Source organism: Loxodonta africana, chromosome 4 (genome assembly GCF_030014295.1).
Source record: "Loxodonta africana isolate mLoxAfr1 chromosome 4, mLoxAfr1.hap2, whole genome shotgun sequence".
NCBI classification, from domain to species: Eukaryota; Metazoa; Chordata; class Mammalia; order Proboscidea; family Elephantidae; genus Loxodonta; species Loxodonta africana.
The window spans coordinates 29,886,532-29,902,591 of record NC_087345.1 but is presented as its reverse complement, the minus strand read 5'-3'; the positions used below and the strand labels follow the sequence as shown (position 1 = coordinate 29,902,591).

At 37.0% G+C, this 16,060-nt stretch overlaps 1 protein-coding gene across 5 annotated transcripts in view; it reads left to right on the top strand.

The window, feature by feature from the left end:
* The window catches only part of ANO4 (anoctamin 4), a 491,252-nt gene that overhangs the window by 459,702 nt on the left and 15,490 nt on the right, over nucleotides 1–16,060 (top strand). For all 5 annotated transcript variants that reach the window (XM_010599655.3, XM_023538812.2, XM_023538815.2 and 2 more), the window contains 2 exons: nucleotides 7,509–7,661; nucleotides 9,324–9,471. In XM_010599655.3, the coding sequence (XP_010597957.2) occupies nucleotides 7,509–7,661; nucleotides 9,324–9,471 (301 nt within the window). The remainder of the gene's footprint in view (nucleotides 1–7,508; nucleotides 7,662–9,323; nucleotides 9,472–16,060) is intronic.

Genomic DNA, 16,060 nt, shown 5'->3' with positions numbered 1-16,060 from the left:
ATAATTATTGGAAAGGAAAACGTAAAGCTAGCATTACAGGTATACCTCCGAGATTTGGCAGATTTGGTTCCAGACTACTGCAATAAAGCAAATATTGCAATAAAGCGAGTCACACACATTTTTTTGTTTCCCTGTGCATATAAAAGTTATATTTATACTCTACTGTAGTCTATTAAGTATGCTATAGCATTATGTCTAAGAAAATGTACATACCTTAATTTAAAAAATACTTTATTGCTAAAAAATGCTGTCATCTGAGCCTTTAGCAAGTCATAGTCTTTTTGCTGGTGGAGGGTCTTCCCTGGATGTTGATGGCTGCTGACTGATCAGGGTGGTGGTTGCTGAAGGCTGGGATGGCTGTGGCAAGTAAGACTATTTGAAGTTTGCTGCACCGATTGACTTTTCCTTTCACAAAAGATTTCTCTGTAGCATGCAATGCTGTTTTACAGCATTTTATCCAGAGTAGAATTTTTCAAAATGGGATTCAGTTCTCTCAAACCCTGCCATTGCTTTATCAACTAAGTTTATGTAATATTCTAAATCCTTTGTCGTCACAGCATCTTCACCAGGAGTAGATTCCATTTCAGGAAACCCCATTGGGTAGTTCTACTCTGTCCTATAGGGTTGCTATGAGTTGGAATCAACTCAAGGGTTTAGGGAAAAGGACTATTCAGATTTTCTACTTTTTTTTTTGTTGTGTTTTTTCAAAGAACCTGTTCATCTAAATTTTCAAATTTTGTGGCATAAAATTGTCTGTAATAGCCTCTCATTAATTTGTATATTAAGGTCTATAGTGATAGCTCTTTTTTTATTTCTAATTTAATATTTTATGTTTTTCTCTTTTTTCTTTATTATTCTTGCTAGGAGCTTACTAATCTTTTTAAAAACCAACTTTGGACCTTATTGATTAGTCTCTATTATGCACTTGCTTTCTATTTTACCCGTGTCAGCTCTCATGCTTATTATTTCCTTCCTTGTACTTTCTTTGGGGTTAATTTGCTCTTCTTTCCCCAATATCCTAAGATGACGCTTAGATCACTGATTTTCAACTTGTCTTCTTTTTTAACATAGGCATTTTAAAGAGCTGTAATTTTCTCTATGAACACTGCTTTAGTTGCATCCCACAAGTTTTGGTATGTTGTATTTTCATTATGGAAACCCTGGTACCGTAGTTAAGAGTTCGGCTGCTAACCAAAAGGTCAGCAGTTTGAATTCACCAGGCACTCCTTTGAAACCCTGTGAGGCAGTTCTACTCTGTCCTATAGGGTCACTATGAGTCAGAATCGACTTGACAGCAATGGGTTTTTTTAATGGGCTATTTTCATTATGAAGACATTTTTCAATTTCCATTGTAATGTATTCTTTCATCCATGTGCTATTAGGAATGTGTTGCTAAATATCAAAACATTTAGGAATTTTCTAGTTATTGCTCTGTCACTGATTTCTAATTTAATTCCACTGCAGTGAAAGAATATTCTCTGTTATTTCAGTCCTTTGGTATTTGTTGAGATTTTCTTTATGATTCTGCACATGCCTATTTTGTTTGTTTACACGTTACCTATTTTGATAAATGTTTTAAGTGTGTTCTGCAGTTGTTGGGCAAAACGTTCCATATACGTCAGGTAAGTTTTGCTAATTATGTTCTTCAAATCTTCTATGTTCCTATTAAATTTTTTTCTATTTTATCTACTAGTTACTGAGAATGGTGTATTAAAGTCTCCAACTATGATTGTGTATTTCTTTTAATCTCCTTTTTGTTCTGTCAACTTTTGCTTTATATATTTAAAAGCTGTATTATTACATGCATACGTTTTAGGATTATTCTAGCTTACTGTGAACTGATCCTTTTATCATTGTGGGCTATTTACAATACACGTAAAGTTATTCTTTATCTCTAATAATAAAATATTTTGAAGATGTAATGTATAGATGGCTAAAGCTTTCACCTTAAAACCTTCCAAAGGACAGAACTAAGTTTCTTATAGTCCTTCAAGTCTAAGAAGATAGAGATGCACCAGGTTCTCAATCAAAGCCCAGGAAGGTGATAGCCAAGGAACAACACATCAGAGGTGGACTAACTTTACAAAAACTGCAACCCAGCACCATCCTATTTTAATCCCTGATAAGTTTGATGTGATCATCTCTTCCCCTATCTGCCTTTCAGCAGAATGAGGGAACCTTTTCTAGTAGAAAGCAGAACATCATTGAGAGCAGATATCAACAGACTTTTTCTTAGAAAAAACCAAAAAACCAAACTCACTGCCATCGAGTCTATTCCAACTCTTAGCGACCCTATACGACAGAGTAGAACTGCCCCCATAGAGTTTCCAAGGAGTGCCTGGTGGATTCGAACTGCCAAGCTCTTGGTTAGCAGGCGTAGCACTTAACCACTATACCACCAGGGTTTCCTTTTCTTAAAGGACTAGATATTAAATAATTTAGGCTTTGTGGGCAAAGAGGCAAAATTAGGGCTGTTATGTAGGTACTTATATAACCATTTAAACTGTAAAAAAAATTTTTGGCTCACGAGCTATAAAAAAAACTGGTGTCTGGCCAGGTTTGGTCTGCAGGCTGTTGTTTGCTGGTCCTTGATCTAGAGCCTTTACATGTCTAGCGTGAAATAAAAAATTACTAAGCATGCAGAGAGGCAGGAAAATGTGACTAATAATCAGGAATAAAAAGGAGACCCACAGATGATCCAGATATTGGAGTTAGCACACAAGGACTTTCAAATAACTGTGATTAACATGTTAAAATAGAATAAAATATCAACAAAATGATTGAAAGTGGATAATTTCAAAAGAGGGCTAAAATCTGTAAATGTTATTTCTAGAATTGCAAGATACAACATCTGAAGTTAAGAACTCACTTGATGTGTTTAATAGAAAGTTAATACAGTGGAAGACAGGACTGGTGAACTTGAAGACAAGTCAATAAAAAAATCTAAACTGAAGCACAGAGACAGAAAAGAATAGAAAAGAAAAATTTGGGAAACAGTGAAATGGTCTAAAATACATGTAATAGGAGTCCCAGAAGGAGAGTAGAGAGAATGAGAAATAAAAGCAATATTTGGAAAAATGATGTCTGAGAATGGATAAATAAAAATGAGGTATATTCATGTATTAGAATATAAGGCAGTTCAAAAAAATAAACCCATTGCCATCAAGTCAGTTCTGACTCATAGCAACCCTATAGGAAAGTGTAGAACTGCCCCATAAGGTTTACAAGGAGCAAGCAGCTTGTGGATTCAAACTGCCAGCAGCCAAGCTCTTAACCACTGTGCCACCAGGGCTTCAGTTACTACCCCAGTAAATATCAGGTTGAGAAGATCTCAGAAACATCATGTGAAATGAAAAGGACAAAAAGATGTAGAGAAAGACACCCTTTACCTAAACTTTAAAGACACAAAAAATTGTTTATGTGGTATATAGGATGTGTATAATTTATTGATCTATCTATATACATGTATACATTTATAAAAATATAAATAAATGAACAGAAAGGATACATGCCAAATTCATGTCAGTGGTTGCCTCTGTCTGTGAAGGGAGAGGAGACCAGTCAAGAGAAGAATAAAAAGTTCAGTTTTATCTGTATATTTCATTTTTTTAAAGGTATAAAGTAGGTGTGACAAAATGTTACCCAAAGTTAATATTAAATGGTAGGTACATGGAAATTTGTTAGATAATGTACTTTGATTTTTCTATACATAAATTTTTTTTCAAAAGAATTAAAAAAAAAAAAAAAAAACTCAACTACCTCTGGGCCACATCAGGTCTCTTCCCTGAGCTCCACTCAGCAGCCAGCAGCTAATGGACCTTATAGTCTTTTCAAGACCAGTATCCATAGGCCACATCTGTGTTGTGTGAAAATAATTGTTGGATTTGATTAAATGATCATAATATTTATTTAGTTAACTAAATTTGTTAAACCCAAAGAAAAGTGTCAGATTAACAAAAACTACCAATGAACTAAACCAGTTTTCTTTTTGCTTTAAACTTGTAGTTACTTTCATTATAAACTCAATCTTAGAGAACTGCTCTTTAGTGAGTCATTTTTTTCTATCTGCAACATCCAGTACTCTTAGTGATTATAAGAATTATCTCTGCCAATTTTATTTCCACTTGATAGGTTTCTTTGGTTCCCTGACCTTTAATTACGTGTAAGTCACTGAACAAGCATAATTTGGTACAAATTTTTTTTTTTTTAAGCATTATTTAGTACTTCCCATGCACAAAACCATTGTAGTGAGTATGTAGGAAATAAAACAAAAAGAAGTCACCATTTCTGCCTTCATGAAGCCCAGAGCAATAGAGAGCCAGCTAACATCAAGATAAAATAAAATAACTTCTATGGTGGAGATGTAAGCAGATTTGTGGGAGCTACAGAAGAAAGAATAATCAAACCAAACCCATGACCATTGAGTCTATTCCAACTCATAGCAACCCTATAGGACAGAGTAGAACTGCCTCCATAAGGTTTCCAAGGAGCTTCTCTTGGATTCGAACTGTCTATCTTTGATTAGCAGCCGACCTCTTAACCACTGAGCCATCAGTGCTCCAGAAAAAAGAATAGTTAATTATAATGAAGGAAGGCCCCAGAAGATGGCATGTTTGAGCTTACTCTTGAAGGAAGAATAGCATTTCACCAGAGAATAGCATTAACAAAAACGCTAACAACATGATGTATCCCTATAAAATCAGAAGTCTCGGGTGCCTGGGGGAGGGTTATATGGGAGTCCTGTTTAGGGTAGGGGGCATGTTTGGACATGAAGCTTGGAAGTTTGCTTGGAGCCAATTTATTGAGATCCTTGAATGATAATGGTAAAAATTTGGGATTTATTCTATGGGCAGTGGGAACCTAGTGAAGAGTTTTAAGTAGCAAAGTGACAAGTAATGGGCTTTCACCAATATTTTAGGCACACTGCCAGCAGTGCAATTAGGGGAATGGGGTGAAAGTTTGAGGCAGAGAAAATAGATAGGAAAATCAGAGCCCGAACTTGAGTAGAGACAGTGGAAATAAGGGAGAGACAAGAGACACATTTCTGAAGTGTAATTGTTGGGACTTAGAGGCTAATGGTCTGAAGGCTGAGCTGAAACCTGGCTTTTGTCTGAGAGGACTCTGAGGTTGGGGGGTGGGGGGACATGGAAAGAGGAACAAGCTTAAGGATAAGATTGAGAGATTGGATTGGAGAGTGTTGTTTCTGTAGCATAGTAGCAGACAACTGAAAATTCTTTTAGGAGAGTGTTAAAGATATATACTGTTTTTTGTTTGTTTAAGGAGCCCTGGTGGTGCAGTGGTTAAAGCAATCAATTGCTAACTGAAAAGTTGGCTTTTCGAAACCATCAGTGGCTTGCAGGAGAAAGACGTGGCAGTCTTCTTCCCTTACAGTCTCAGAAACCCTATGGGATCATATTTTTTATGTAAATAACACCTGCCTTCTATGTTTGTTTGCTAACAGTGCCCGCCCTCCCTACCCTCCATGAGATATTCTCCTAAGTGCCACTATGCCAATTTTTTTTTTTTACATAATGCTGTAAAAAATTTTTTGTAAAAAAATTAACAGCGTGCTTACAAAACTACTTCACAGGGGGAGGGCATAATTGGCAAATGTAGGTGTATGTTATTTGCATAAAAATATGGTAGTTGGGCATTCTCATCAGAGAGACAATAATGAAAATATGGGCTTTGCTACCCAGCAAAGGCACTGAGTATGAATATGACCAAAGGTAAGGGACACCTGGAGCTGGCAGTGTCACAGAGCCGTTTAGATAGACTCTGCCGGATTCACACTGCTCAGGTTGGAATTGCTTCTTCTATGCCTTGGGAAAGTCACTTGACCTCTTTGTGCTTGTGTTTCCTCACCTATAAAATGAAGGTGATAATAAGGCCTACCTCATAGGATTATTGTGAATGTATGTGTTAATTAATTAGTTAATATATGTGAGGTAACTAGAATAGTGCCTGGTACACAGAAAATGGTATGTAAGTGTTAGAAGTTGTTTTGGTAACATTACTTTCTAAAACAAATATTAAAAAGTAAAAGCAGTAAAAAAAAAATATGTAGTCATTTATTCAACCAGATACTTTTTTTGGAGCCCATGATGCCCCACAAATTTTTTTTTTCAACTGTGCTATCAGGTTATTTTGCATCAGGGATAGTGTCGTGGTTTTTGTTTTGTTTAACTTTTTATTTTGAAATAAATTTTCTTCTTTCAGAAAAATTACAAAAATATTACAGAGAGTTCCCTTGTACCCTTCACCTTGGTTCCCCTAGTGTTAACATCTTACATACTTGTCAAAACCAGAAAATTAATGTTAGTACAATTTACTATCTACAGACCTTATTTGAATTTTGCCGGTTTTCCTACTAATATCTTTTTTCTGGTCCATGACTTGTCCGGATCCAACGTTACATTTAGCTGCCATGTCTCCTTAGCTTCCTCCAATCTATGCCAGTTCCTTAGGCTTTTTTGTTTCTTTTGTTTTTCATGATCTTGACATTTTCGTAGAATGCTGGTAATTAGTTGTGTAGAAGGTCCTCCCATTTGGGCTTGGCTGATGCCTGCTCATGATTAGATTGAGGTTATGCAGCTTGGGCAGGAATGCCACAGAAGTGAGGTGGTGCCTCCTCAGCACATCACATCAGTGGTACTTGATGTCAGTATGTCTTGTTACTGGTGATATTAACTTTGATCGTTTGGTTAAGGTGTTGTTTGCCAAGTTTCTCCGCCATAAAGTTAGTATTTTTCCCTTTGTAATTATTAAGTATCATGTAGGGAGATACTTTGACAATATGCAAATATCCTCTTTTTCATCATACTTTCCCCACTAATGTTAGCTTTTTTTTTTTTTTTTTTTTTTTTGTGATTCTTGCCTGCAATAATTGTTAATGTGGTATTCACTAATGGTGATTTTCTATTTTCATTATTCCTTCTACATTTATTAACTAGAATTCTGCTGTAAGGAAAAGCTGTCCCTTTCCTCCCCCCGTTTATTTATTTATTCAATTATTTATTCATATTAGTATAGAACTCACAGGTATTTATTTTATTCTTTGCATTATAATTCAGTACTATCATTATTTATTTTTTGCCCAAATTATTCCTGCTTTGACCATTGTGAGCTCCTTCAGGTTGGTCCTTTGTCCTTTTGACATGTCCTCATGTTTTTTTTTTTAACACTTCCTTGCTTTCTGGTACCACAAGACATTCCAGGCTCCTCTTGTACTTTCCCTGCCATAGCCCTGGAATCAGCCATTTCTCTAAGGAGCCCTGGTTCCTTTTATTGAGGAATGGTACGTAGAAAACAATACCTGGGCTCCAGGTGTGCTTATTGCTTCTAGGATGTCATTGCTCCCAGGCCCAGGAGTGCTTCTTTTTCCAGTGTCCCCTGTGCTTCTGTACTGAGAAAAATATAGGCTAAGACAATGACATAATAGGTTATTATTCTTTTAAAAATAGTAATGAAAAACTAATACTATTCTCTTTCCTTTTTTTCTTCTCTAGTTCTTCAGTTTGGATTCACAACTATCTTCGTGGCAGCTTTTCCCCTAGCACCACTTCTGGCCTTACTGAATAACATAATTGAAATTCGACTTGATGCTTACAAATTTGTCACACAGTGGAGGCGACCTTTAGCTTCAAGGGCCAAAGATATAGGTAAGTTGGATTGGTAAGTTTTTTTTTTAATATTTAACCACCTGGTAGATAAAATAGAAATGGCCACCAATTTTAGATTGTAACTTATGTTTTCCATGTAAGATGATTCAACTAATTCTTGCAAAAGAATAATTATGTTAGCTTTAAATAATATTAGACAAGAAGTAAAGCTGACTGTTTGGAAATTTATAATTTCCAGTGCTAGAGAATTTGTGTTTAAATGCATTTCCAATTTTGTTATTTCTGTCTTAAGACTTCAGAGTCTAAAATTTTGATTTATTATCACTTGTTTCCTTTTTAAAGTAGACCTTCCATTTAGTTAACTTTGTTTTACGCTTCCCTGAATGTTTGCCTGGATCACATGAAACAATATCCAGTTTTTCCAGCCACAAAGATGGCCTTTATCTTTGACCAATGATGCTGAGTTGAATAAGGTGCAGTCCTTATTCAGTTATTTATTTCTGCATCCAAAGTTTAGCAGAGTGGGCACTCAGCCAGTGTGTGTGCAAGAGAATTGAATGTGGATGTTCTTGGCTCGTGGTGGTCTTTTAACCATCATATGAAACAAACATAACTTTAATGAACACTTGCCCTGGGTTAGTGCATGAGGAACTGGGCCCACAAAGATGAATGGAACCCTATGCATACTGTTAAGGAGCTTCCAGTCTGGTGGCATGCTTAACATTGTTTGTATCCATCTTATCAGATGGTGTTTTAGTGCCTTATCATTGACCAGAATTCCTTCGCTTACATCTAATCCTAAATGAATTAAGTAGTGAACATTGGCATTTCCACAGAAATGCTCAATGGCAGAGTGTTTGGAAGCACAAATTCTTACCCCTGATTGCAAATAACAGTACAAGTAATCCCTACCCTATGACATATTCAAGTTATGATCAATCGCACTTATGACCATCTTTTTTTTTTTTTTTTTGGACATCTTATCATTAGTAATATGTGCTACCTACAATGTTGCAACACATAAAACAACCATACAGACAACTCACTAATTTTCTGACTAGATGTGCCATCCCCATTCCCAGGGATAATCCAGATAATCCAGAACCTTCCACAAGTGGAGTTATTGCAGCACCTAACTAGATGTCAGTGTCCTCCATTTTTTTATGGACGTGTATTTTTTTATGTATGTGTATGCCTGGTGGTATAGTGGTTAAGCGTTCGGCTGCTAACCAAAAAGGTTGGCAGTTCAAATCCACCAGCCGCTCCTTGGAACCTTATGGGTCAGTTCTACTATGTCCTACAGGGTCACTATGAGTCCGGATCGAGTTGATGGCAACGTGTTTGGTTTTTCGTTTATGTATGTATTAAAATATATTTGTAAATTTATAGAAATGTTTCCAACCCCCCAAAACAAATAAAGACTGGGTTTATAAAAATGCTGTTAATAGTATTTATCACAAAAAAAATAATAATGATAATAAAAGGCAACAATAATGAATACTGAAAAAAAAATGAGACATTTGACTTATATCAGAACAGACTTAGAATTATGGGACTAGAACCCCGTTGTAAGTTGGAGGCTACCTGTATTTGGGAAGATGAAAGGATCTATGGAGAACACTACTGAAAATTAGTTACTCCAATTGTTACTTACTACTGTTGTTATGTCTGGAACTAACATTACATTTTCTCTTTGAATAGGAATTTGGTATGGAATTCTTGAAGGCATTGGAATCCTCTCTGTTATTACAAACGCATTTGTCATAGCGATAACATCTGACTTTATCCCTCGCCTGGTGTATGCTTATAAGTATGGACCTTGTGCAGGCCAAGGAGAAGCCGGGCAAAAGTAAGTTTGCCATGAAACCATCATGAAACCTCCATCCCTTAGGCATTTGAGATGGTAGAAACTCAGCCAGAAGCCCTGGGATCTTAGGGACACAATCCCAGGATAGGAAGGTCTGTGATGAGAGAAATGGAATTATGATGTAGTAACACTGTCAGCCAAAGCTGACTTACTAAGGGAGCAGTGATCACACAAGCCAGACAGGTTTTAGGTGGGATCCAATGTGAGACCATTGATTAATCATTCTCCCTGACCCATGCCATCTGTGAATTTAGAAATGTGTGCGTTATGCTGATACATGGTACATGATACACTATATAGTTATATCATTTCCGAGTTTGTAAAAGACAGTTACCATCTGATTCTTCTTGTGTCATAATATGTAGACTATGAAAATTTTACATGGAAAATATACTACCATCTACTAGGTCCCAGAGACACTCAATAAATATTTGTGGAATATGTAAGTGAACGATTCTTTCATGGCTGTTGACCTGATCAGTGTCTACACTGGCGACTAAAGCTACCCTGGGGGGCTCAATTCTATGGCATCACCTCAATGGCTCCTGATGTATCAGTACACTTCTGGAATAGATTAAGCCTAAATAAAGACAAAATTATAATATGTCCCTAGCTTTCATTTCTGCACCTTTCTACACCCTGGAAAAAGACCAAGAAGTCTTAACATACTTTAATAGAAGAAAAATCCCTATTTGGCTAAAGCCAAAATAATCAAATTCTAATGGTGGGATTTAGATGTCTGATGGACAGAGAGGGTGTGTTCTGGGATCATAGGATCTCCTTGATGCCCCAGAAATCATCCCACAGGGAATGCTGCCTATTTATATGCTCAGTCCTGCCTCCTGGTTTACTAGACTGAGCCTTAACCTTTATAATCCAGCTAGCCCCAAAGAACAAAGTGCCACCAAATATGAGATACCATTCAAGTCTGCTGAATTCATATAGTATATATACCTGGCTTGTACCCAATTTCATTATTAATCCTACATAAATACACTAAAAACAAAAAAACAAAGCCTTTGCCATCTAGTCAATTCTGATTCATGGCAACCACTGAGGCATGGATAATTGAAGAGTGTGATAAAACTCACAGTCTAGCTATTTGAAGAGGCTTTTTAAAATTTATCTACTAAAATAACAGAGTTGCCATTAAGCTCTAATTATCTAGCAACTTTAAGTAATCATACTTTCCCATTTTAAGACAGACTTAAAGACTTATACAACCAAGGCATTTCTCTCTAACTACTGTTTTCAACATTTACTGCTTGACTTAGCTGAAAAAGCTTACCTTCCTTCAAACTACTTTTACAATCGTTTTGCACTTAATGAACTATAAAAAATATACGTGGACAAACTCTAACTCCCAGACAGCACTGGGAGTGGGACATATATTATTATCCTCATTTACTGGAGCAGGAAAAAATTGAGAGGTTAAATCCAGAATCACAGGGTAGAGTAACTGGTGCAGCGTGTGAAGGGAGAGCCTGGCCCACCACGTCTCTGATTGCTCATACAGTGCTCTCAGTCCTTAACGCACAGCCCTGCAGACCAAGGCTAATGGGTGGTTATCAAGCTCATTGAACCAGAACCTCCCCGGGTTTAAGCCCCAGTGGTCACTTTAATTCCTTAACTCCATATGTAGTGAAACCAGGGCATATGTATGTTTTGTTTTTTGTTTTTCATTATATTTTGGTTTTGTTTTGGTGGAACCAAAAAATAAAGTGAAACATTAATACCCAGTTGATAGTGGATTAAAGCTTTAGAATTTTAACAGCCTATTAGATTTTTTTTTTTTTTTTTTTTAGATTTAAGACAGTGTTCATGCTGATTAAGATTTATCTAGTAGCCTCCTTAATTCAGTTTTATTGGACTCTCCAGGGATGTTTTTTTAAAAACTTTTCCCTTTGACTTAAGAATCAGCTACCATTTTCGGTATCCATAGATCCACCTTTTGTCTTCTAATTCACCGATCATTTTTCTAGTTTTCAAATAGTTATATTTGTGCATGTTTCTTCATAAATCTTATGCCCCACCAGCAACTCTATTATTCTTTTCAGGTATTTTTTATTCCAATTTAGAAATGCTTTAGAAACGATTGAACTTACAGAGGAGCAGCATTGTCAAATATTACAATGTCGTAGGCTGTTGGGGCAGATGTAGTCAAATCCCACATATTATGATTTAATCTGTTTGTGGAAATGCCATATTTCAATTTAAATTGATACTAAATCAAAAGTACTCCATCAAAACCACCCAACTTGCCCTTCTCCAAAAATCCAGGCTCCCTCACGCCCCCTTCTTACAGTTCTTCCAGCTTCCCCGGCTTCCTCATAAATGAGAATTTCACCCACATGTCTCGGGTCATTTTGTTCCCATGTCCCTCATGCCCTATGACAACACGTCTTAATTGGTCCCTTGTTATTCCTCTGTTACATGTTTTTTTCCCCTGGCTGTATATAGACTTCATGAGAACAAGGATTGCATCTGTGCTTTTCCAGCACAGTCTTTCTAACATCATGGGTGCCCAGGGAATGTGTGTTCAGTGGCAAGGCAGGGAAGCCAGTCATAAAATAAGAATACCAAAGCTTGTCACGGTCTTCAGACTTTCTGGAGCCATGGAGGCTGGATGAACTCCTGAAACTATTGCCTGGAAATAATCTTTAAACCTTAAATCAAAAATATGCCCTGAATTCTTCTTAAGACCAAACAGTAGTTTAACTAGTAAAAAATGTCCACCTTGGGCATTATGTTCTTTTAAGAACTTACTGTATGTGATCATATTGACAACAGAAACCCAAAAGATTAGAGAGGAATCTTAGAGGGTAGTGAGTTTATGTTAATGGGCGAGGAATAACTTAGAAAAGGGGTGTGAGAATGGTTGCACAACTCAAAGAATGCCATTAAAGTCACTGAAAAGTACATGTAGAAACCGTTGGATTGCTGTATGTTTTGCTGTGTATATTCTCAACAACAACAAATAAAAAAATATGTATATATATCTAAGTTTGAGGCAATGTTCTCCACATAGTGAGTATACAAGAAATACTTTTTTTTTTTTTTTTTGAAACATCGAAAGGTGTCCCTGGGTGGTGTAAAAGGTTAATGCACTCAGCTGCTAACTGAAAGGTTGGTGGTTCAAGGCTACCCAGAGGCACTTGGGAAGAAAGCCCTGGTGATGAAAAAAAAAAATTTTTTTTTTTTTCACACTGCCAAAAATTCAGTCATTGAAAACCCTGTGGAGTACAGAGCTATTCTGACACACATAGGGTCGCTATGAGTCGGAATCAGTTGTTTAAACATCAAAATAGAATTTTTTGACTGTTTTCATCTTTCCTCTTGAGTCATTCCTTCTCTTTGGCTCCAGCCTACTTAGGCTGATTCCTGAATCAGTGCTCATGCTTAGACTGCTCATTGCTTGCAAAATGAAATCATGTCCTTTTTCAGGGTATCTTTACATGAGTCCTTTAGCAAAGAACTCAAAGAACTAAAATCACTTCTGGGCAGGCATCAGGAGACAAAAATTATTAAGTAAAATTAAAGATGTGTACTATAAAATTATTCTCTCAGAGTTAAAATTTCAATTAACAAACTAAAAATTTTTCCAGACAGCAAAAATAAGCAACTTGATTTTTTTTTTCCCAGCTGACTGTATTAAACTAATTACTTTGTTATCAGGTATGCTTCACCTAGAGTTTTGGAACATTTTTTAAGGCTACATTCAGGCCTTAGAATTATTGTGAGGTATATTCCTATAAGGAAACCCTGGTGGTGTAGCGGTAAAGAGCTATGGCTACTAACCAAAAGGTTGGCAGTTCAAACCCACCAGGCACTCCTTGGAAACTCTACAGGGAAGTTCTACTCTGTGCTATAGGGTCACTATGAGTCAGAATCAACTCAACAGCAATGGGTTTTTTTTTTTTTTGCTTATTCCTATAAAAGGTGCTCTTATACGTGAAAGTTAGTGTTATACGTCAAAGCTATTTTCTCATAGTGACAGTGATATCATATGGCGTTACAGCCTTGATCAAGAACCCAAAGCTCAAATTTTTGTAGAATTAACCACAAATACCTTACTTAATGAACTACAAACCAAACTGTAAACCTATTAAATAGGGTGACACCATAACCAATTACAAAATTGTATTTAAAAAAGATAAAGTTTACAGAAGTTTTAACTTACTTGTTCTTAATATCTGACATTTTTATTGCAATGAGTCAGAAGTCACTTTCTTCTGTTCTCACCTCATTAGCCTGAGCAGCTTTACCTAAAAAGTGTGTTTGACTTTAAATACATAAAACTGCTCTTATTTTCCCTAGCTTTTTCATCCTTTGATTCCTATCCCCATGCAATTTTATGTCACAGTATCTAAAACCTCAAAGGCAAATTTGGTAGCAAAATTCAAAGACATTCTGCCAGTGAGTTTGATCTGGCACCCACAAACTCAAATGTCAACTTCTGATTCTGTTCTTTTCCTTAAAACTGATCGTAAAAGTCACTGGTTCATCCCTTCCCCTGTGTATTTTAAAGGATTGAAAACAAGAGGTACTGAGTCATTTTAAAAGCAGAATTCTCACATTTAAATGAACGTGTTCTTCTCAGTCATTACTTGGAAGCAGTATGCATCCTAATCGAAACAGTGCTACCCTTTCATAAGACATTTCCTGAACCTCCTGTCTTGGATAGGCCTTCAGAGGCCATCTACCAAGCCTCTAGGAAAGTTGACCGCATTACTTTATATTCACCGGAAACCTTCCTTTGTCTGTAATTTTTCCTCAGTAGCTCTCCCTTCTCCCTGACCATCAGTGTGGCCTCATCTTCCTTTTCTCACTTGGAGATGGCGGTGAGCACAGGGTTGGTACAGAGAGCTCCAGACAGCAACTGAGTCACAGACATGGGATCTGTTGCTGGCTGTGGCCTTCCTGCTGGAACAATAGGTCAATGGGTTGACACATGGGTGCCACTGGCAGAACTTTATACATCCAAGTGTGGGAAATCCCTGAATTGACAATCATTTCAACTATCTTATGGCTAAGATTCTGCCATAATCTGGAAAAAAAGTTGCCATTGAGTTGATTCAGACTAAAGAGTAGAACTGCTCCATAGGGTTTTCTTGGTTGTAATCTTCCTGGAAGCAGATCACCAGGCCTTTCATCCATGGCACCACTGGGTAGGTTCAAACTGCCAACCTTTAGGTTAGTAGTCACACGCAAACCATTTATGCCACCTAGAGAACCTGATGATACAATGGTTAAGTGTTTCACTGCTAACCAAAAAGTCAGCAGTTAGAATCTACCAGCTGCTCCTTGGAAGCCCTGTGGGGCAGTTCTACTCTGTCCTCTAGGATTGCTGTGAGTTGGAATTGACTCGAAGGCAATGGGTTTGGGTTTTTTTTTTTTTGTTTAGAGACCTTAAGATTCTGCCGTAGTGAAAAGAATTCATGAAATGCCTGCACCTTGATAGACAGTCCCATATGGCCAGTCCCTCTTCTCCTCTATTCTGGAAATGATATAGAAAAAAGATTTATACAGCAGATAACTGTATGTCTGTGTGCTGAGCCCATGTTTAATGGTTTGTACCCAGAAGGAGTAAATACCCATTAAAGACATGTTTCCAACTTGGATTTATGATTGACATTACATAAAGGTACTTAATAAATAGGTTCAAAAGTGTCTACTCTTTATTGACTGATTGATTGGGGAGGGTACTGTCCATTTGAAAGGTGTTTCATTCAAATTTAGATTTTCTTAGTAGACAGCAGCTTTAATCTAATAAAGCCTTGGGGCTGGTTTGTGAGATAAGAGTGCAGGAGGGGTGATGAATATTCCATCTCAATGCTGGACCTGTTTTCTGCCAGTTACCAGGGCATTTTTACCTTTGGCTGTTCAGCTCCTGAGAAGACTCTGCTATATTCTGTACTTCACAAAAACTGGCTCCCTCACTGTGACAGCTGATAATCTTCAAGGCACCAATTTGTTTTCCTCTCAAGTTCTGGACAGTTCATAGATGAGGGAGACGTCATTTTACATTACCCTTTCATAGAGTGGTAGGGGAGGCCTGCTGCTGGGAGGATGAAGGTGTGTTACACACCCACTGCCATTTGTTTCACTCATGAGTGACTTGACAAATGGGCCCTTCCTGGCCCATTTTTTTCAGGGCCCTGATAAAACCAGTGATTTATCTTGAGTGAGACAACACACAGAATCTATGTGCTGTCAGAACTGTTGTGGTTTGGCATGCAGCAGTTGGGAAAATCACATTTCATTTAATAAAGCCAGACATGTTAATGAAGAAAATCTGAACACCGTGATTTAGTCATTCAATCAATAATTGTTTATTGACCTCCTGCTAGGTGCAAGAAATAAATAAAATGAATAATAATAGCCACTGGCAGGTAATAAGATCTTGCTGTAGGCTAAGCACTGTATCCCTTGCCTCACATATATCATTTCATTTCATCCCCACATGACACTATGAGGTGGACAGTCTTGTAATTTAGAAAAGTTATGTAACTGGCCAAGACTACGTGGCTAATAAAAAAAAAAATTTTTTTTTTTAAGCAACAAAAGCCCT